The sequence below is a fragment of the Pelophylax lessonae genome (genome assembly GCF_965119305.1).
Source record: "Pelophylax lessonae genome assembly, chromosome: 4".
In the NCBI taxonomy this organism is placed as follows: domain Eukaryota; kingdom Metazoa; phylum Chordata; class Amphibia; order Anura; family Ranidae; genus Pelophylax; species Pelophylax lessonae.
Genome location: NC_138771.1, coordinates 446,166,269 through 446,189,813, shown reverse-complemented (window position 1 = coordinate 446,189,813; position 23,545 = coordinate 446,166,269). Strand labels below are relative to the sequence as shown.

The 23,545-nt window shown below is 41.8% G+C and overlaps 1 protein-coding gene across 4 annotated transcripts in view; it reads left to right on the top strand.

Annotated features, from left to right (window-relative positions):
- Positions 1 to 23,545, top strand: part of RNF130 (ring finger protein 130) — a 552,973-nt gene that overhangs the window by 469,766 nt on the left and 59,662 nt on the right. For all 4 annotated transcript variants that reach the window (XM_082253136.1, XM_082253138.1, XM_082253137.1 and 1 more), the window contains exon 7: positions 17,627 to 17,831. In XM_082253136.1, coding sequence (XP_082109262.1) covers positions 17,627 to 17,831 — 205 coding nt within the window. The remainder of the gene's footprint in view (positions 1 to 17,626; positions 17,832 to 23,545) is intronic.

Here is a 23,545-nt window from a genome sequence, read left to right as displayed (position 1 = left end):
GCTAGCGCAGGGGCTGTGAGTGGCTGGCTGGTACAGGGCCTGTGGGCGGCTGGTACAGTGCCTGTGGCTGGCTGGTACAGGGAATGTGGGTGGCTGGCTGTCTGGCACCCTGTCTGTTGGTGGCTGGCTGTCTGGCACCCTGTGGTGGGTGGCTGGCTTGCTGGCACCCTGTGGTGGGTGGGTGGCTGGCACAGGGGCTGTGGGTGGCTTGCTGGTACAGGGCCTGTGGGTGGCTGGCTCGCTGGTACAGTGCCTGTGGCTGGCTGGTACAGGGCCTGTGGCTGTGGGTGGCTGGCTGGCTGGCACAGGGCTGCTGTGAGTGGGTATATGGCTGTGATACACTCCCGCGAGACTTGTTCCGACTCCAGACGAGGCTGTCCAAGGCGAGGGAGGCAGCCTAAGAAGGCAGAATGACATCACAAAAATATCAGCAATATCGGCCAGTTCTGGGGCCGATACCAATATATCGGGGAAAGTGCATACCGGCCCCCGATATATCGGCCTTGCCGATAATCAGTCTATCCTTTGTATCTTTGGTCACAGCAGGTCCTGTTGAAATGCATTTGAATACAAAAGACAGCATTTGCAACAGCACCATCTACACAAGTCCGTAAAGCCGGTCGGAGCTGCTTTACTAACAATCCCATGTTAGTACAGGGATCTCCCCTGCTGTTCTGTTGTGTTCTGATAGGGCAGTGATGGCGAACCTTGGCACCCCAGATGTTTTGGAACTACATTTCCGATGATGCTCAACTACACTGCAGAGTGCATGAGCATCATGGGAAATGTAGTTCCAAAACATCTGGGGTGCCAAGGTTTGCCATCACTGTGATTGGCTGAGAGTGTTGATCGGGGGCTTGTTGGCTGCTGCTTTTCCAGCATGCTCATCTGACAGAAATTTCTGTCGGACTGGCTGCCATACACACAGTCACACACGTCAGCCAGTTTTTATTGAACTGGGCCGGTGTCGCCCAAGTGTTACTAAAATCAAAAGCATAGAAGTCAGCAAGAGGAAAATAACTTAGAGCTAGTATGATGTGTCCCTTGCGATTATTCTTCTTCTTTTGGGAGAAATCTTCCCCTATCCTACCATCCCCTACAATTAAAGAGGATTAATGCAACTACAGTTTCTATAAATAACACAGGATCTATAAATAAAGGGGTGGAGCTATCAATCATCCACTTTGTCTCCATTAATAGACCCTGTGTCATGCAAAGCGGATCTGGCAGCAAAAAGCGGGCATAGTTGAGCTCTGTTGATGCCCTTTAGTTGTATTAACACCCACCGCACCAGAAGATTGTGGTGGTGGAGGGGGTGTGGGATGTAGGAAAATTTATTTTAAAAGAAGAATCAGCACAAGGGCCACATCATTTGGTGGCGGGGGATTTTGGTGTAGAGTCGTTTTTCAGGGGTTGTGCTTGGCCCCTTAGTTCCAGTGAAGAGAACTCTTAAGGTGTCAGCATACCAATACATTTTGGACAATTTTATGCTCCCAACTTTGTGAGAACAGTTTGGGGATGGGCCCCTACCTGTTCCAACATGACTGTGTACCAGTGCAGACAGTGTACAAAGCAAGGTCCATAAAGACATGGATAAACGAGTTTGGAGTGGAGGAACTTGACTGGCGTCCTGACCTCAACCCAGTAGAACACCTTTGGGATGAATTAGAGCGGAGACTGCAAGCCAGGCCCTCTCGTCCACATCAGTGCCTGACCTCACAAATGCTTTTCTGGGAGAATGGTCAAACATTCCTATAGACACACTCCTAAACTGTGTGGACAGCCTATCCAGAAGAGTTGAAGCTGTTATTGCTGCAAAGGGTGGGCCAACTCAATATTGAACCCTATGGACTAAGACTGGTATGCGCGTTCATGTGCGTGTAAAGGCAGGTGTCCTTATACTTTTGGTAATATAGTGTGTATAAATATCATATATATAATAAATATACTCAGAAGTAGGATATACAGGGTATTTTAACTAGGAGCCAGACATGAAGCTATATAAAGGGTAATGGGGGGATCTAAATCTTTTTTATTAAAATACTCAAGGCTGAGACTTTTTTGCATGGAATTAATCATTTTAAATATAATGCACAATACTGGTAAATGTTTACTTTAAATTTAATTGTAATGCCTTAGATTACCTCTAGTCTATCAGCCTTCAGCTTCTCTGGGTTCAGATGCTGATCTTCTCTGCACAAAGCTCTGAAAAGTGATTGTAAACGTTTTCTTTTAAACAGTAAAAATGTCATACTTGCATACTCTGTGTAATGGTTTTTCACAGAGCAGCCCCAGTCCTCCACTTCTGGGGTCCCTCGCCAGCGCCAGCGCTAGTGCCCCTATAGCTAGGTAAGAGGGTATTTGTGCGGGCTCGATTCCTAGCCGCACTGTCTGCTTCTGTTGACACGCACAGTGCGTCTCAGCTCCGCCCACTGCTTCCTCCTTACAGGCTTCATTGGCAGCAGCAGGTGCCAATGGCTCCCTCTGCTGCATCTGAGTCCTGTGAGCAGAGAGAGAGAGAGCAGTGCTGGATCGAGATCAGGTAAGGATAGAGGGGGGAAGCTAGTCTCAGAAGGTTTTTAACCTAATGCATAGAATGCATTAAGAGAAAAATAATTCTGCCTTTACAATCACTTTAACCGCTTGCCGACCGCCGCAAGTAGATATACTGCGGCGGTCAGCCCCTCACAGGCAAAGTGACGTAAATAAACGTCACTAGCCTGTGAGGCTCTGGGGAGCGAGCGCGCGCCGCCGGAGGCGCGCTCCCACGCGGTCACGGAACCCCCCCCCGCGCGTGTGACCGGCGGACCCGATGTCCGCCGGTCACTCTGCGATCGTCGGGGGAGAGGGAGAAAGGCAGCTTGTGTAAACAAGCTGCCTGTCATTCTCCCCTGTGTAGAAACACTGATCATACGGTTCTACTATGTAGGACCGTTGATCAATGTTCCTACAGCTCAAGCCACAGCCAATCACAGTTAGAATCACGCCCCTAGGGACATACACAGCCCCTCCCTCTCAAATAAAGTTAACCCCTTCACTGCCAGTGTAATTTTACAGTAACAGTGCATATATATAGCACTGATTACTGTAGAAATGTAACTGTTAACCCCAAAAGTGTCAAAAATGTCAGTCAAGGGTCCGATCTGTCCGCCGCAATGTCGCAGTACCGCAAAAAAAATCGCAGATCGCCGCCATTACACGGTAAAAAAAAAAACAACAAAAATGACAAAAATCTTTCCCTTTGTTAGTAAACGCGATAACTTTTGCGCAAACCAATCAAAATACGCTTTTTGCGTTTTTTTTTTACCAATTATGTAGCATAAAACAAATTGGCCGAAAATGTTAAAAAATTTAGATTTTTACTTTTTTTTTTTTTGGGGAATTTCATATAGAAAAATATTGCTATTTTTGCAAAATTGACGCTCTTTTTTTGTTTATAGCGCGTTTTCAAAAAATCGCACAGGTGATCAAATACCACCAAAAGAAAGCTCTGTTTGTGGGAAAAAAAGGACGTCAAATTCGTTTAGGTACAGCATCGCGCAATTGTCCGTTAAAGTCACGCAGTGCCGAATCGCAAAATACCCCCTGGTCTTTTAGCAGCCAAATCCTCCGGGGCTTAAGTGGTTAAATAACTTCCTTCTCATGCCCAGGACTACATGTTCCATGAGGCATTGCTCCTCACACATTCACATGCGCTCAGGCACTTACTGACATGTATGGACAGTGTACTGATCTTTATGTGTGCTGGCACTGTATTTCCTGATATGTAAACTAAAAATGCATTCTGTATACATGCCAACTAATCGGCTCACCAACTAATCAATTTAGAAAATAGTTGACAACTATTTCTAGCATTGACTATGTTGATTGGTAGTTTCAGCCCTATTCAAAACATTGCACTTGCAGAAACATCTAAAGAAATGCTGTACACATAAATGCATTACCCTGTATGCATACACAATATAATTGTAAAGGAATCAACAGGATGTAGGGGCATTCCTCTTACTGTATGTTTACGCAAGCAGTCCGTGGAGCTAGCTTATGAGACCAACAAGAGGGCTGATCTTAGTGACTCGAGACTGTGCCCGGAAGTGAAGCAGCCGCAATTGCACACACAAACTGTACACATGCCAGAACAACATAGTGTATAGTAACCAGCAGAGATGGACAATAACACTACTATATGGGGACTTTGCCCAAAGAAAAAAGAAGCTTTGCAAACCAAAAAACACTGATGTAAAACTATTACACACACACTTTTACGTAGCTAAACAAAATTCTATCTCTGTTGTAGACCCTTTAACTACTTTCACCCCTTCCTGCCTAGACCAATTTTCAGCTTTCAGCACTGTCACACTTTGAATGTCAATTGCGCGGTCATTCAACACTGTACCCATATGAAATTTGTGTATATTTCTTACACAAATAGAGCTTTCTTTCGGTGGTATTTATTCACCACTGGATTTTTTTATTTTTTGCTAAAAAAAAAAAAATAGTTTATGGTTTGTTATAAAATTTTGCAAACAGGTAAATTTTTCTCCTTTGCTGATGTGCACTGATGAGACTGCACTGATGTGCTCTGATAGGTGGCACTGATAGGCAGCACTAATGGGGAGGCGCTGATAGGCGGGACTGATGTGCACTGATAAGCGGCATTGATGGACACTGATAGGCAGCACTGATAGGTGGCACTGATTGGCAACCCTGACAGCAGTACTGGCCACTGATTGGAAGCACTGATGGCCACTTATTGGAAGCACTGGTGGGCACTCATAATCAGGCCCTAATTATCAGTGTAGATGTCCTTCTAACACAAGCTGGTTATCATCTCTCTTCTCCTCTCCTGTCCTCACGCTGTCAGCATGAGGAAAGGAAAGCTGATAACCAGGTTGTGTTTACTTTGTGATCAGCTGTCTCATGGTAAAGGATCGCTATAATTGACCCTTTACCCCAATCCTTGATCAGATGAGTCCAAAGGACTCAGTGATCACAGAGCATGCGATCATGGTAAAAAATCATAGAACGTCCCCCCGCAAAGTAAGCCGGCACTGTAGCCATCTTTCAGCTATAGCATGAATGGGTGAAAATGCTGTTGCATCTCTGCATGACAAATGTTGGTACTAGTCACAGATTAATTTACCTATTGGAAACACGTACTCTGCATGAGTTTGTCACATGGAGGCAGGCACTAGGACTGGAGTGTCCATACTGGAACTTTCGTCCTCCATGCAGTTCACCAGTACTGCTCTCCCAGGCTGGCCATTTTGCCTGTCACACAGACAGGTGCAGTGATCAAAGAGTTTTGCTGTTGGGTGGATGGAGCTCATGAGAGGACTGGGCCAGGGGGCAGGAGGGCAATTGCCCCTGGGCCGCTCTGATGCTCCTTAAAAAGGCTGCATCGCTTCTGCCACAGACATGCCTAAAGGATTCCTGGTGAAGAGAAATAAAAAGTCCCCACTGCTGACCTACTGAGTGTGGGATGAAGACAAGGACAGAGTGCGGACCTCCAACCCCCGACCCCCCCCCCCCCCAGCATGGATGGTGTAAACTGTGTCTGAGCAGAGGCCAGTTCCATGCTACACTGGAGACTCTCCTCCCTCAGGCACCCCCTGACCAAGCTGTCCCAGCTCCCACCAACTGCCCCCTGCTGACAAAGGCAGGAACCCGGATTCAGCCAGTGAGTAAGAGTAACTGGAGCGGAGCTTCAGCCTGGAATGGGGGTCAGAAGGAGGCCGGGAAGAGGAAGAGTGAGTGGGGAGCCGAGCCGCTGCACCATGGGCCTCTGGTTTGTACTTGCCCCCTGGGCCGAAAGTTGCAAGTCAGCCCCTGATGGAGTATAATGGGGAATGTAAAAGACTAGTTTCCTATTAGGTCGGCCTCCCTTGTGGTTAAAAGTGGTTGGCAGTGGGCGTATTTCATAACCCTTAAGCAGCCTACAAGCATCTGTTAAATCCTCCCATTATTGTCCACTGTTAACCACCTGATGGGGAACTAGTCTTCCAGCATCCCCATTAGGCTTTGAAATCATTGGTTGCTGGGACACTGGGTCAAACATACATGCCCATGTCCTGCTGTTTAATACACAGTACACAGCCATACATTTAACACTCTGCCTGTCTCTGTAGGCCAGTTTAGAGTTGTTTTTAATTACCTTCAGTTTCACATCTACATATTTGCGGTAATTTTTTACAATGTGTGGCAGTCATAGCAACACATTGTAAAAAAGTGCAAATAAGAACTATCTGCATTTATCACACCTGCTGGAGCTAATAATGGAAATGTTTCAAGGCTTTTATGAATCAGGCACAGGACTTTCTAATGCAACAATACCATCAAAAAAGTGTAGCAAATGCTTTGAGCTTCCCCTTATTTAAAAACAGCAAATCTGGAATTACCCTTTAAAGTACAAATCCACCTTTGTTCAAACCCCATCCCCCACAGCCCCCACCCTAAACACCCCCAATACATTGGTTGTTAGTGTGAAGGTGCTTGGTTATTTTTCTATTTGTTATTTAAATCTATTATTTACCTGCTGCCCCTTTAATTGTATGAATACAATAGTTATGATGAGTAGAAAAGTAAAAAAGGCGCTGGTATAGATATATTATTTGCACTGGATTAGGGGTTTGAGTGCTTAGTGCTAGTATGCAAATGAGGCTGTGAATATTAAAATTAAAGTGCTAGCTTTTCTGTGCAAAATTGATGAGAATGTTACCTATGAAATAGGTACTAATTAAACATATATACAGTGCCTTGCGAAAATATTCGGCCCCCTTGAACTTTTCGACCTTTTGCCACATTTCAGGCTTCAAACATAAAGATATAAAACTAATTTTTTGTGAAGAATCAAAAACAAGTGGGACACAATCATGAAGTGGAGGGAAATTTATTGGATATTTAAAAAAAAAAAACTGAAAAATTGGGCGTGCAAAATTATTCAGCCCCCTTAAGTTAATACTTTGTAGCGCCACCTTTTGCTGCGATTACAGCTGTAAGTCGCTTGGGGTAGGTCTCTATCAGTTTTGCACATCGAGAGACTGAAATTTTTGCCCATTCCTCCTTGCAAAACAGCTCAAGCTCAGTGAGGTTGGATGGAGAGCGTTTGTGAACAGCAGTTTTCAGTTCTTTCCACAGATTCTCGATTGGATTCAGGTCTGGACTTTGACTTGGCAATTCTAACACCTGGATATGCTTATTTGTGAACCATTACATTGTAGATTTAGCTTTATGTTTTGGATCATTCTCTTGTTGGAAGACAAATCTCCGTCCCAGTCTCAGGTCTTTCGCAGACTCCATCAGGTTTTCTTCCAGAATGGTCCCGTATTTGGCTCCATCCATCTTCTCATCAATTTTAACAATCTTCCCTGTCCCTGCTGAAGAAAAGCAGGCTCAAACCATGATGCTGCCACCACCATGTTTGACAGTGGTGATGAGCTGTGTTGCTTTTACGCCAAACAAAAAGTTTTGCATTGTTGCCAAAAAGTTCGATTTTGGTTTTATCTGACCAGAGCACCTTCTTCCACATGTGTGGTGTGTCTCCCAGGTGGCTTGTGGCAAACTTTAAACGACACTTTTTATGGATATCTTTAAGAAATGGCTTTCTTCTTGCCACTCTTCCATAAAGGCCAGATTTGTGCAGTATACGACTGATTGTTGTCCTATGGACAGAGTCTCCCACCTCAGCTGTAGATCTCTGCAGTTCATCCAGAGTGATCATGGGCCTCTTGGCTGCATCTTGTAACGCTCCTGCGTTTCATGTATGGTGTGGATTTTCAGCTGCAGAAATATTCCACTTCAGTAGTCATGTAAGAGAGATGCTGAGATACCATTCCCAACCTCAATGACTCATCATGTGTGGAAGGTCTTAATTCAGCTAGTAAATACACACACTCAACAAGCTGGTTCCTAGAGTGACTTTATGAATGTAGTAACACAGTGATGAAGATTTAAGAGACAGGTTGAGTGGAGGTGGTAGGTGACAGACACTTGAAGCAGATGGATGCAGGTAGGTTTAGCAATCATGTATGGTAGCAGATGACAGAGTAGCAGGTGGACATACAAGAGAGATCAACCCAGTGCAGGAATAAGTAGCAGTAGTCTTAAGAGCTAGCAATCTAGATATGCAGATGTGATAAATAGTCTTTTCTATGCAGAGCTAGATAGTGTAAGCTTAGTATAAGTTTATAGAGGGTTCCCCTGCGGGGTACTTAGCACTAATAGCAATACAGCCGAAGGTTGGTTCAGGAGGAGCGGATGATCCGGAAGCGGGATGCAGGGATCAGCGCAGCGAGGTTCCGTCAGCGAGGTATGCTTGCAAGCACGAAAGCTTCAAGCCAAGTTAGCATCCAGGTAAGGGTGTTTGAACGAACACATGTGAGTGAGAACCAGCGATTTAAATAGCCATCTAGTCCGGCGCTGAGTGATGACAGCTTCAGTCTTAAAGGTGTATGCGCACCTTTCCAAAAGAGAATGGTGGGGCGCATACACTTGTAAAAAAAGTAATTTAGGGTACCAAAGGTACCGGAACATTACAATACCCCCCCCCTTAAGGCCGGCTCCTGAAGGCCTCTGGAGCTGGTTTGTCTGGGTATCTCGCATGAAAATTGCGGATTAATTTAGGGGCATGTATTTCAGAGGTGTTTAGCCAGGTGTCGTCTTGGGGCCCATAGTTCTTTCATCTAACCAAGTACTGAAGTCTTCTTCTGTAGATACGAGAATCCAGAATCTCTTTTATCTCGTATTCTTCTCCACCTTCAACTTGTACAGGAGGCGGAGGTGGAATATTAGGCCTTATTCCTTGGTCCGGAACATGGGGCTTAAGTAGCGACACATGGAAAATGGGATGGATTTTTAGGTCTATTGGCAATGTAAGCTGTACTGCAGCTTTTCCAATAAGTTTTTTGATTGGGAAAGGTCCCAAGAACAGAGGTCCAAGCTTTTTGCTAGGGATCTTCAGTCTTAAATTTTTTGTTGAGAGCCAAACGAGGTCCCCGATAGTGTACTGTGGAGAAGGTCTTCTGCGAAGATCATAGTGCTTCTTTTGTTGACTGTGAGCGTGTGCAATGGTAGTATTTAATAAACCCAGAGAATCCTTTATTTGGGTAAGATAGTCTGAGGCTACTGGGTTGTTTGAAGGAAGGATGCGTGGTGGAAGAATAGAGGGATGAAACCCATAGTTCAAGTAGAACGGACTCTGCTTGGTTGTACTGTGGGTTGCGTTGTTGTAGGCAAATTCTGCCAGAGGGAGAAGATCCACCCAATCATCCTGTTGGTAAGAAGTGTAACAACGTAAATACTGCTCGATGCATTGGTTGACTCTTTCAGTCTGTCCGTTGGTCTGCGGATGGTAAGGAGAAGTGAGCTTCCGCTCGATCCGTAGTATGTGACATAGTTCTTGCCAGAACTTAGAAATAAATTGGGATCCACGGTCAGACAGAAGAGTTTTTGGGATACCATGTAATCTAAAGACATGTTTCATCAGGAGTTCTGCCGTTTGTTTGGACGAAGGTAGTCTGCGAATAGCAATGAAATGTGCCATCTTTGTCAGATGGTCCACTGACACCAAGATGGTATTAAATCCTTTGGAAAGAGGCAATTCTACGATGAAGTCCAAGGACAAAACTTCCCATGGAGTTTGGGGTATTGGTAGACTGCATAGTAGACCGGATGGTCTCGTAGTGTCAATTTTGGACCTGGCACAGACATTGCATGAAGAGACAAATTTTTGTATAGATGTTTTCATGTCAGGCCACCATTGCCGGGAAATCAAATTAAGAGTCTTTGTCATACCCATATGTCCTGCCATAGGCACATCATGAGATAATTCCAAGATCTTGGTGCGTAGGGTAGGTGGTATGTAAAGTTTGTCGTTGTAGTAGAGGAAGCCTTCTGCATCAGTATTTAGTTGTGGTGGGGGTGAAACCAAACTTATACCATGCAAAACCTCTTCCTTCAAGGAACGGACAACTCCAATAATGCGTTTGTGAGGTATTATAGGAACGGAAGGGATTTCAAAGTAGTTTTCTTCAGTTAGTCGTGATAGTGCATCCGCCTTTTTGTTCTTATCTGCAGGTGTGTAAGTCACTAGGAAGTTAAACCTTAGAAAGAATAGTGACCATCGTACCTGTCGGTGCGAGAGAGTTTTGCTAGTCTGAAGATATTGGAGGTTTTTATGGTCCGTGTATATAATTATTGGTAATTGGGTGCCTTCGAGTAAATGTCGCCAATTCTCCAGAGCCAATTTTATAGCAAGCAGTTCCTTTTCACCCACGGGGTCATTTATCTCGGGACTGCTTAGGGATTTAGAAAAAAAGGCGACTGGATGAAGTGGTGAAGTGTGGGTTGGTCGTTGGGAGAGTATTGCTCCTACTGCCATGTTTGACGCATCTACCTCCAGAATGTATTGGAGGGATGGGTCTGGATGGCATAATATGGGAGCGGAAGTAAACCTTGTCTTTAACAAGTGAAAAGCTTTATTGGCTTCTTCTGACCATTTGAATGGTTTTTTTATGCTAGTGAGCTGTGTGAGGGGGTCTCACAATAGCAGAAAAGTTTTTAATGAACTTCCTGTAGAAATTTGAAAATCCCAGGAATCGCTGTAGCGCCTTGCGTGTGGTTGGTGTAGGCCAATCCTGAATGCAGGATATTTTACTCATGTCCATCTCGATTCCTGTTTTGGATATGATGTAGCCTAGAAAGAGTACCTCGTCTTTATGAAACAAGCATTTCTTCAGTTTCACATAAAGGTTATGTGCAAGCAATCTCGATAGTACAAGTCTTACATGTCTTATGTGTTCAGACAGGGATCATGAATATATAAGTATATCGTCCAGATATACCACAGCACAGACATCTAGTAAGTCTTTAAAAATATTGTTTATAAATCGTTGGAAAACTGCAGGGGCGTTGCATAGCCCGAATGGCATCACAAGATATTCGAACAATCCGTATCTGGTTCTGAATGCAGTCTTCCACTCGTCTCCATCACGGATTCGAATGAGATTGTATGCTCCTTTCAGGTCCAATTTTGAAAAATAGGTATCTCCACGCACCTGCTCAATGAGCTCAGGGATAAGCGGTAGAGGATAGCGATCTTTTATTGTGATAGCATTCAATTTCCTGTAGTCGATGATAGGTCTGAGACTTGAGTCCTTATTGCGAACAAAAAAGAGTCCTGCTGCTGTGGAAGAAGTGGAAGGTCTAATAAAACCTTTTTCCAAATTCTCATCCAAATAGGTTTTGAGATGGGAAAGTTCATCCTGTGAAAGAGGATAAACATGACCGAACGGCAATTTGCTATTTGGGAGTAGATCAATGCTACAATCATAGTCTCGATGAGGAGGTAATGCTTGAGCATTTTTCTCAAGAAAAACCTCAGAAAAATCCTGATAACATAGTGGTGCAATCTCATCTGTCACCATAGACAGAATCTTCCCGGAAGACGGGAGGTTACACGTATCCTCGCAATAGCAAGAGAGGAAGGCCAAGGACCGTTCCTTCCAATCTATGGTTGGTTGGTGTGTGTGTAACCAGGGAAGTCCCAACACAATGGGAAAGTGGGGTGAAGGTATTAAATCGAAGGTAGTAGTCTCCCTATGAGACTCGTTAATAGTGACTAGAAGTGCTTGTGTCTGATCGGTGATCGGACCAGAGGATAACGGAACACCGGTAATAAGACTTACTGAGACAGGTTTAAGTTTAGAAATAATAGGAATTTTATTTGAAGCAGCAAAACATATATCAATATAATTTCCACAAGATCCTGTGTCAATCATGGCCTTAGTAGTAATCCTGTTCTGGTCCCACTGTAATGTCAAACAAACAAAAATGTAAGGGTTAGTGAATGAAGTTGTCAATCCCCCTAGGAGGACATGTGAACACTCACCCTTCTTTTTGTTGACTAGGGGACAGACATTTATCTTGTGATCCGGGGATGCACAGTACAAGCAGAGATTTTCATATCGTCTTTTGGCTTTTTCCATAGTTGATAGCGGTGGGCGTATGGTTCCTACCTCCATAGGAACGGGGTTAACGGCCGGAATCCGAGAGGAAACGGATAATGGCATTCCCATTTTCTCAGCCTTTCTTTCTCGTAGTCTTCTATCTATGGTAATACTGAGTTGTATTAATGCATCCAGGGTTTTTGGTAGATCCGCTCGGGCGAGCTCGTCCTTAACGGCTTCTGATAGGCCAAGCCTAAATTGGGTTTTCAGAGATGCATCATTCCATTCTGAATCAAGGGTCCATCTCTTGAATTCCGCGACAAAGTCTTCTACAGGCCTCCTTCCTTGTTTCAAGGATCTTAATTGAAGATCGGCAGTACTCTGTCTATTGGGGTCATCATATAGGCTAGTGAGTTCTGCTAGGAACAAGGCATAGGAGTTGAGAAGCTGGTCGTTTTTCTCAAAAAGAGAGTCTGCCCAGGCTCGAGGATCGCCTGTTAGGTAAGAAATAATAGTACAAACCTTAATGTGATCAGTAAGGTAGGTACGAGGTTTTAGCAAAAAAAGTAACTCACATGCGTTTTTAAATTCGCGAAATTTTTTGCGATCGCCTGTAAATACCAAAGGGGGATTTATCTTGGGTTCAGGGGACTGAGCAGAGGTAAGTTGTGTCAGTCTAATTACCTGCTGCGACAGAGCCTGATTGTCTTCTTTTAATTCAGCAAGTGCGTGTATTAACGCAGTTACTTGCTGTTTTAATTGTTTCACCTGAGTGGTTATTTCTGCTGAATCCATTTGTGGGTTCATTCAATCTATAACGCTCCTGCGTTTCATGTATGGTGTGGATTTTCAGCTGCAGAAATATTCTACTTCAGTAGTCATGTAAGAGAGATGCTGAGATACCATTCCCAACCTCAATGACTCATCATGTGTGGAAGGTCTTAATTCAGCTAGTAAATACACACACTCAACAAGCTGGTTCCTAGAGTGACTTTATGAATGTAGTAACACAGTGATGAAGATTTAAGAGACAGGTTGAGTGGAGGTGGTAGGTGACAGACACTTGAAGCAGATGGATGCAGGTAGGTTTAGCAATCATGTATGGTAGCAGATGACAGAGTAGCAGGTGGACATACAAGAGAGATCAACCCAGTGCAGGAATAAGTAGCAGTAGTCTTAAGAGCTAGCAATCTAGATATGCAGATGTGATAAATAGTCTTTACTATGCAGAGCTAGATAGTGTAAGCTTAGTATAAGTTTATAGAGGATTCCCCTGCGGGGTACTTAGCACTAATAGCAATACAGCCGAAGGTTGGTTCAGGAGGAGCGGATGATCCGGAAGCGGGATGCAGGGATCAGCGCAGCGAGGTTCCGTCAGCGAGGTATGCTTGCAAGCACGAAAGCTTCAAGCCAAGTTAGCATCCAGGTAAGGGTGTTTGAACGAACACATGTGAGTGAGAACCGGCGATTTAAATAGCCATCTAGTCCGGCGCTGAGTGATGACAGCTTTAGTCTTAAAGGTGTATGCGCACCTTTCCAAAAGAGAATGGTGGGGCGCATACACTTGTAAAAAGAGTAATTTAGGGTACCAAAGGTACCGGAACATTACACATCTCTGATCAGTCTTCTCCTTGTATGAGCTGAAAGTTTCGAGGGACGGCCAGGTCTTCGTAGATTTGCAGTGGTCTGATACTCCTTCCATTTCAATATTATCGCTTGCACAGTGCTCCTTGGGATGTTTATAGCTTGGGAAATCTTTTTGTATCCAAATCTGGCTTTAAAATTCTCCACAACAGTATCTCGGACCTGCCTGGTGTGTTCCTTGTTCTTCATGATGCTCTCTGCGCTTTAAACGGACCTCTGAGACTATCACAGTGCAGGTGCTTTTATACAGAGACTTGATTACACACATGTGGATTCTATTTATCATCATTAGTCATTTAGGTCAACATTGGATCATTCAGAGATCCTCACTGAACTTCTGGAGAGAGTTTGCTGCACTGAAAGTAAAGGGGCTGAATAATTTTGCACGCCCAATTTTTCAGTTTATTTGTTAACAAAGTTTTAAATTTCCAATACATTTCAATCCACTTCATGATTGTGTCCCACTTGTTGTTGATTCTTCACAAAAAATTACAGTTTTATATCTTTGTTTGAAGCCTGAAATGTGGCAAAAGGTCAAAAAGTTCAAGGGGGCCGAATACTTTCGCAAGGCACTGTACTTTTCTCAGTATTACAGCAGTGCAGTCAATAAATAATAATTATTTCAATATAATTGCTTAAAGTGCTAGATAGTGCAAAAAAATTCTATATAAAAAATAAATATAATTCATACAGGTATTTTTCAAGAGTGCTGTGCTTCTTGAAACTTTAAAAGATTTTAAAACTTTCAATAACTTAAATATAAATACAATGGTCCGTGAATAAATGATAAAACAATACTCCAATGATAAATAAATAAATGATAAAATAATGCTTCAATAGTGCTAAAATGGTGAACTGTGATCCAAAAAGTTCATGCAAAAAATGGTGCAGGGGTTAATTTCCTATGGATCCGGTGCTCCAGTGAGAAAAGGTGGTAATCAATGCCTCTTACCAGAAATCACTAGGTCACACAGACCTCAAACGCCTTTAATCCTATTATATAGGTGGATCAGACCATTAGGACTCCTTCATTCCTCATTAATTATAGGTTTGGTATCAAAGGATAACATAAAGATACATTTCTCCTTCTCCTCACTCCTCCAATTGTTTTTTCATGTAGATGAGTATATAGCCCATATGCAGGGAGACAAATGTAAAGCCAAAAGATAGTGTAATACTGTATTATTATTAAATAAAATAAATCATAAAAATTGGCTGCTTACATATTGTTGTGCCCGCCTGGCACAGGGCAATGGACATTGGTTGCTACAGGATCTTATTAGGGTTGGGAGCACAGGATCTGCAGCTTCCTGTTGCTCGCTTTAGCTTCCCTTGTAGCGTGGCAGTGCTCTGGCGTGCCTTCCAATGTTAGTGTGGAGGTGACGTCAGTCTTTCTCTGGACATCCGGGTTTAGCAGGGACCACGATGCATTTCGCTAGTATAGCGTCATCAGGCATTCTATCTAGCACTTTAAGCAATTATATTGAAAGAACTATTATTTATTGACTGCACTGCTGTAATACTGAGAAAAGTATATATGTTTAATTAGTACCTATTTCATAGGTAACATTCTCAGCAATTTTGCACAGAAAAGCAAGCACTTTAATTTTAATATTCACAGCCTCATTTGCATACTAGCACTAAGCACTCTAACCCCTAATCCAGTGCAAATAATATATCTATACCAGCGCCTTTTTTACTTTTCTACTCACCCCCAATACATTCCCTGCAGGTACGTACTTACCTCCTCTGAAAGCTATAGCTTCCTGCTCTGTCTGCAGCCTGGCAGGTAAAAACCTAGTGCTCAGTTCCCCTTGCCTGTACACTAATGTCCCACAGATTTGAACTGAACATTGTTGCTGTAATACAGGTTTGCTTATGTCCAAAATACCTAGCCACTTCTGTGGCATGAAAAGAGAACATAAAGTTAGTCTTTACATTTTTATATTAACTATAAGAAGTGCTGTCTAATTCTGCCATCCTAGTCTGTGTGCTTCAAAAATCTCAGGCTGTGTATTGAGCTACCTTACACTGATCGAAATTCAGCTGGTTGTTTTGCCAGTATTTTTTCAGATACTTTGCGGTAAAGCAAGGAAGCAGAAACACCTATAGTATATTGTTTGTAGTATTGTGTAGTTTTACTACTTACAAATATAGGAAAACCGTACATGGCATACAGAGTAATACAAATATGCATACAACACACACACGCACACTATCCTTCCTAGCAAATGAGCATTGAGAATGGTCTGTATGCAATAGGGATATATTACTTAGCTTGGGTTATAGTTTGCCTTTTCTGTATCAAAATAGACTCCAGGCTTCTCTAACGATTGCAGGAAACCAGGTGCCCACGTAGTGCAGATTTAGCGTCATTCCTAGGTGAAGTTCCTTCTTTGGTCTTGTGAAGTGCCAAATCTTCCCTTGTATTATTGAGCCCCTTCTGGGACAGACCTTCCTTGGTGTTAATGAGCCCTCTTCCTTCTACCCGGGTCTTTTCAGTGTTATAAAGCCCCCTACCTTCTATCCTCCTGAGTCTCTCTCTCCCTCTATCTTACCCTAGTTACTTCCATTTGCTATCATTGGGGAATCTCTGATTGGTCAAAACTGCACAATCATATCTTTCTCATGAAAGTGATTGATGGAACGCAAGCCCTCCTTGATGTGATGACTATCCAATATTAATTACTATTTCTTTTTGCCGTTTGTAGTCACGATGTTCATGACATCGCTAACAGGTATACATTCATAAGTCTTATTAATCTGCCATCACATCTGGACATTTGGATAAACAGTCAACCAACATAGCATTCCAAACCTTTATTACCCCACAGAGATGCACAATCTATTAACCTGCCTCCACCTATTCACCTGCCTCCTGAGGACTAATAGGTGATCTTAAAGCTGAATTGTGATCAATGTGTGGCTGTCCTTGCTTAGCAGAAGTCAGTTGTTTGATTGACTGCCATTGAGGAGACCTGTTGGAAAATGTTCCTCGATCAGCAGCTGCAGCCAGCCAGCTGTAGCTGCTGATCACTGTCTTCTGACAGCAAAAGGTGCCTCTGTCAGTTTACAAATTCCTGTCTGGGGTGGATTCCTCCGTCTACCTAGTTTGTGTGTGAACAAATATGTTGCTGAAAAAAAAAAAAGAACACTACATAGCCGGCTTGCCATACCCAATTGTCTTTTTCCTTTTCAGTACATGGGTTGAACCTGAGAAGATCATTCATCCATGAGAAATTTCCACTGTCAGCGATGACACCTATACTGTAGTAGCCCGAATACCCGAACAGTGGCAGGATCTGATAGAATGTAATTACTGTTTGCCAATAATTTTGCCCCTGCTCAGTCAATAGTGCCCACCATGTATTCCCAGCTTTAGCATTAATTTTGGTATATTAGAAGGTACCAGCAGTAATAAAAGATTATGATTAGTCTGATTCACATCAAAGATCTTTACTTAGCCTGTGGTCTCTGGCCTTTGTGTGCTTAATAACCTAATAATATCCTTACACTTTCCAGCATGGAGAACGGTTTGCTATTTATAGTTTTCTATATATATTTTGACAGAACGATGTACAAAGTGCAGTAAGCCTTCACAAACAGTCTGCAATCATCTTTCATCACTATGACTGCTGAAAGGTGATGAAAGGTGACACCTGATTGGTTTCATTGCTGCACTTTGCATGTATTCATAACAGTTTACAATTCCCTCGTATAGGAGAATTACAATCCTGATAAAAAAAAAAAAACGTTATGAAATCAGGTTATGTGCATTTAAATGTGAGCTGTTGCCCTAGGTGTTTAAAATGTATTACTGTCCAGATGGGACGGGAGAGGCATTGTTTGACAAATGCTTCATTTCTTGCTACAGGCACTGTGCTTTCTCCTCTACAGAATGCATTCAAAAACAAAAAACAGACACAGTTAAAGAGCTATTCCCAATGCATATTTATAACTGACCGTTTTGCCTGGAGTGCTCTTTTAAATAGGCACATAAATATTTAAAATGTAACCTATTTCTTTTGTTTATTTTTCAGACTAATGTGCCATGCAGTGAGAATGTAGCATTCGATGTAGAGCGACTCACCAGGAGTCAGCCAAGCACACGGGGATCTGCGCCAAGTGACCCAGTGGATGAAGGATCGTTGATTCTGGAATCACTACGCTCTTCTGCGATATCTCAGCTCCCGCATGAAGGAGAGATCACTCCAAGGACAGGAGAAATAAACATAGCTGTGACAAGTAAGTTTGGACGACAGGAAAAGGGTAAATGCCCTATCCTTTTGTGTTATGCTTTGGTTAGTCATTTCTTCATTTTAATTGCAGACACCCCACTGACCTAGGATGTGCTCCTCACAGTCCTATGCATATTATGCGCCTGCTTTTTTATATTAAACTTAAAGTATATTTAAAGCGGAGCTCCACCCAAAAGGGGAAGTTCCACTTGTTTGCTTCCTACCTTCCTTTCTTATATTTGACAGGTGCCCATCCCCACTTCCTGGAGACCTCGTAACAGTGAGGTCCCCCAGGAGTTCTGCCCCCTCTTCCTTCCACTGCCACCAGGCTATTCAGGAAGCGCAGCGCAGTAGGAAACTGGCTGTGAAGCCACAAGTCTTCTCTGCCGGTTTCCCTTAGTCAGGATGGTGGCGGCAGCACCCGAGAGCTGAATGAAAAATCAGCTGGGGTGCCGACATTGCGGAATTGATGGACAGGTAAGTGTTCTAATATTAAAAGAGAGCAGCTACAGTATTTGTAGCTGCTGACTTTTCATTTTTTGGTGATGGGGGGGCTTGAGCTCCTCTTTAATGCCAAAATCAAAAACCCAATATATTGCATCCTACCAGTCCTCGGATGTGGTGGCTGCTTCTGTGTTCAGGCTGGGAATATTTTCAATAAGTACAGAAATCACCTGTTGTTCTTGGCTGAAATGCAGTATCCTTGTCAATTCTGTGAGCTTGAAAGACATCATTATTATTATTACTATTATTATAATACAGGGTTTATATAGCTCCAACAGTTTGCATAGTACTATACACGACAGTTATAATCCAATTCAAGGATACCGAGAATTTATACTCGAAAGCAGGGATCCTCAAACCAAGGCCCTCCAGCTGTTGTTCATGGGAACTACACATCCCATGAGGCATTGTAAAACTCTGACATTCACTGAAGTGACTAGGCCTGATGGGAATTGTAATTCCTGAACAACTGGAGGGCCATAGTTTGAAGACCCCTGCTCTAAAGGAATTAATATTTTAAGGACTTTATCTTTATTATGTAAGCCACTAGTCCTATGAATTCACCATGTAATGGAGCTGAACAAAGGCACACATTTTTGAAGTCCAGCCTGTTTAACAACCATGGCTGCCCCTATAGATACAATAGAGTAATGAGTGTAGACAGGAAACATAGTATTTGCAGAATCACTGGGTGAATAAAAAGCAAAAAAAGCTTAAAAAAAAGAAAACAAATGCAGTAATCGCATCTATGGACTGGTAAGTGGTAGTATACTACAGTTTTTTGGGTTTAGGTACAATGTGTGTCTGTAAAATAAAGGTAGATGCTGTGCTTGGCTGGGTGTTGAAAATTTTGGAGTATTTTACCTGTAATAATTTAACTTTCAATGTCATCCTATCGTATGCATGGCTATAAGGAGACGAATATTCAATATGACTGAACTCTGCCAATTGTCTTTAATACCTTTTTGTTTTGATTCTCTTCATTTGGGGCTGTAAAAGAAACTAGATAATGTTGAACGTTACATTTCGTTACAGTGAAATAACTGAACATAATTCTGGTTTACAGACTGAATGTCAGGGCAAAAAAAAAAATATCACACACGACCTCTGTGCCTACATTTTCTCATGTTTTCCCATGTTTGCCATTTTAAAATGGCTGCAAGTTAAAAAAAAAACCAAAAAAAACAGGGTTTAAAAAACAAAGCTGAATGTAACATACAGGTTAAATAGAAAACAAATGGAGCTTCTGGAATTTCAACACTTTTTCAATAGGTGTGTTTTATCAGAGCAGAGCTAAACAGGTCTTTTAAAACATTTTGACTTTATTTGCCTAATGCAAAGTTAACAGACCGGTACATTCAGGGGGATTCAGGGGTTGATACGTAAAGCACAGCCCCGCAATCTTTGACGTGATTACAAGCTAAAATTGTAGAACACTAAGATTTTAGCATCCTGAAAACAGAACATACAGTGAACTGTTTGCACACATCCAGATTTTTTAGATCTTCCCAGCAAAATATTAGTTACAGAAGATCTAAAGCCAGGCTACCTCCTTCTCTGTCCTAACCCATTGATGGTAAAAAAAAAAAGCCTCATATTGACTGTCTTTCAGAAAATGTTTCCCCTAATTCCAACAGAGGCTTGCCACATGACCAAATGCCTTGTCATTTGATGAAGTAAATTTGGGTGAAAGGGTTTGATGTGCAGGCAAAACCAGATCAGTGAATGTACCTGAACTCCCAATTCTTCTGTCCAGATAACGAAAACCCAAAGCAGAATATTCTGCAGAAAAGACAAGTCTGACAAGACTCACGTAAGCATTCATTTTTGTAATGTGGGGGAGGTTGAGGGAGTTACTTTCTCCACTTTAACCAGAACTTTGTAGAAGAAATGGATTTCCACTCCTGAAATAGAAGGGTCAAATCTGTTCTGCTAGAATTTGTCCTCAAAGCCAAGGCTTTAGCACATTAGTAGAATCTGCTTTCTAATGGAAACCTGCTGTGTAGCCTGCATTTTTGACTTTACCAGGAATAGTACTTGTGGACCTGAGAACAATGACAAGAAAAAGCCAAATGTTTGCGGTAATCTTTTGTTTTAGCAGTATATTTAATTACGATCATATGGAAACCAGAAAAAAGAAGTTACTAAGTGGCATGAGGACTTGAAAATGAATCTGGATCACCCTTACAGTGGAAAGACAAGATGTGGATTGCTTTGCTGTTTCAAGTCTTTGTAAAACTGTTGTATATCAGGAGGCCTGGATCTGATGTCACTCTTCCACCTAGAAAATCTGTTTTCAGCCCTGTATAGGACATGCTAGTGATTCATAAGAGGCTCATTACTGAGAATGTGACTGATCAAAGCCAAAATCCAGCAAAACATGAAATTTAAAAAGTGCAGTCCTACAGAGTAATGGATTAAAGCCACAGTTTTCTCTGTGAGCAAAGCCAATATCCTACCCTTGGGACCAAGCATTTTTCTCTGCTTGTTTATTTCTTGGGCACTAGTCCCCTCTCCACCCCCATGAGTTCTTCTGCTTCTGAAGCCTATTAGAGAGGACCTGGCCACTGGAAGTGTTGCCTCCGCCAATAAGAAGAGGGCATATTAAGCAGGCAGTGATGTGGACACCTGAAGGAGGACCCCAGAAACTAAATGGGAGAGAAGGATTGTGTTGCAACCATGGCTTCAGTTAAGTAAAATGGGCATTTGAATAGTCTTTTTTTTCATAGCATTTGAGGGAGTGGTGGGAGGGGAATTGCTAAAATCCTGGAGTTGGACTTTAAATTTTGCAAACTGTGAACCGTCCATTAATGCAATTTCTGTTCTTTATTCAGTATGCCCACGTAGTTCCAGTAATGACTTCTGAACTGCACTTTTCTGCACATTGTTTCCTGATAGTGCCAGCATTGATTCAGACTCGGTGCCCTCAGACTTGGCATCCCATGTGTTTTTCATCAGTCCAGGAAAACCATTCAGCTAGCTTCTTTTAGACCAACCTTGTGATATATTTTCTCTGGCCATCTCCAAAGACACCACAGCTTGTTTACTGTTATATTTAATTTAAAAGAAATGTTTGCATTGATACAAGGAATGCTTTTAATTTATGTGAATCAATAGATGTTATTAATGACCTGTATTAGGGTTTTCGCTAATATGTGTTTATAGGCTTATAGCACAGTGTGTTTATTTTTTTCCATTTGTGATGCTAAATTATTACCAAATAAAACAAGACACTATTTGCTTTAATGGATAATTATGTGTGTATGTTAAATATGTATGTGTTTTTTTTAATTTTTAAATAAAGAGATAACCTTATATTTTTAAAGGACTGTGTAGTCATATATAGTTCAACTTCAAATCCAAATGTACATTTTCTTAACTCTGAGTTTTAAAATTTTATCTCATAAAACCTTAAAGGAAACCTATACTAAGAGAAACATGTAGGCTTCCATCGCTGACCTCAACTCCGAAATGCTAGATACTTGGTTGTAATGTAATGCAGTAGTTTTAATGTCTGACTCATCGATTCAATGAAAATGAGTTTGGCTACACAAATTGCTTGCGTATATGCTTGCACCATATCATTGAGTTAAGTATTAAGGCCAAAAAGAGTAAGTAGCATTTTAAGAAGCTTATTTGTCTCCGTACAGATTTTCTTTAAAAATGTGAATGTGAACGTTCTAATTATTTATATATTGTAGTTCATATTATAACCTTTTAAAACCTATTTTAACAACCTGTATATTACATTATAGTAGTTTTGACACTTTTTTGTTTATTAAAGGCTTGGTAAAGGTCAAGCTTGCCTTTTTGAGTTAAGTTACTAAATATGTTTCGTACATAAAATCTGGCATTTTAATAAATTAAGCCCTTTAATTCCTTGGCTGCATTGTAAACAACAATGTCTGAGAATGACCAACCACCAACATGGTCTCTTCTGTTTTTATTACTGCGTTGTGGTTGAATGCAGAGTTTCATTTTGTTGGCAGTAATCAGTGCCAATCTTTTGCTGTTTTTCCCTTGTCGATATGAATAGAGTGGAGTGTACCAGGTGACATAGATAAATTACTCTACAGCTGTTGCAGTGGCCTAGATAGAAAAATGTATTAAAGGAGTGTTGAAGTGTGTAATAAGGCCTGTATTGGACTTGGCTTTGTACCACACTGCGGTGACTGATTACAGCGCATTTAACTCTAGACAAATATTAGCAGGAAGCAGTTTGTTTCTGGGCTGAAGATATTTTTCATGTTAATATTCCAAAAAGATGTACAGTTACTTGTCAACACAGCATCTGTTTTGCCACGGTGTGACACCTCTTTAGTGAGCCAGACAATTCGTACATTGCTGCAAAGTTTTTTAAATAGGTGGTTTACAGGTCTTTACCTGTAGTTTCTACATTGTGCCCATATATTTTTTCATGCTGTCATTGTATATCGGACCTACCCATTGTTTGCGTTGTTCCTGCATTTAATAGCTCAGGAAGCTCAAGCAAAGTAGCATCTGTTCTGCTTTCAATCAAAAGGATTTAGTAGCAAAAACACGTCACTGATCATCTCCTATACCAGGAATAAATGAGCACTGCTGGTCCAGCTTTATAACAGATCATACCGGTGGATCAAAACTGCAGATAACAAAAATTGGGACTCTGATATGTAACTCCTTTTGAATGTATAACCGAAAAGTATAAGGGTCTATTCACACTTATGTGTTGCAGCAATGCGCGATACAATATGAGCATTCACATGTGTTACCGCAATGCATGCCAGTGTCCTGTGTTGCCAAGTTATTGATTGTGAATGGCATCTCAAAGTACTGTACAGTAGAGTGCAGCATACAATGCACCACAACAGGCATAACTGTATGTTGTAGTAAGCTATGTTTAGCAAAAAGGGTCATAATTGTTTTTTCATCCATCGTAGAACATTGGCAGCCCATTCATAATAAATGTGCTGCCATAACACAACATTCGTCTTCCTTTTCTACATAACACAACATACGTTATTGCGTGTAAAAGCACAATGGGTTGCTTTAGTGTGTGAACAGGCACTAAAGGTTTTCATTCAGTCTTATTCTTTTATTGTTTACACGTTTATAAACCTATATTTAATTTTTTATATTATGTATATGAAAATGTTGTTATTTTATAAATCTTTACTACTAAGGACATTTATGTTATTCATTATGGATGACTAAGTCAGATGGTACATTTTCTGCTAG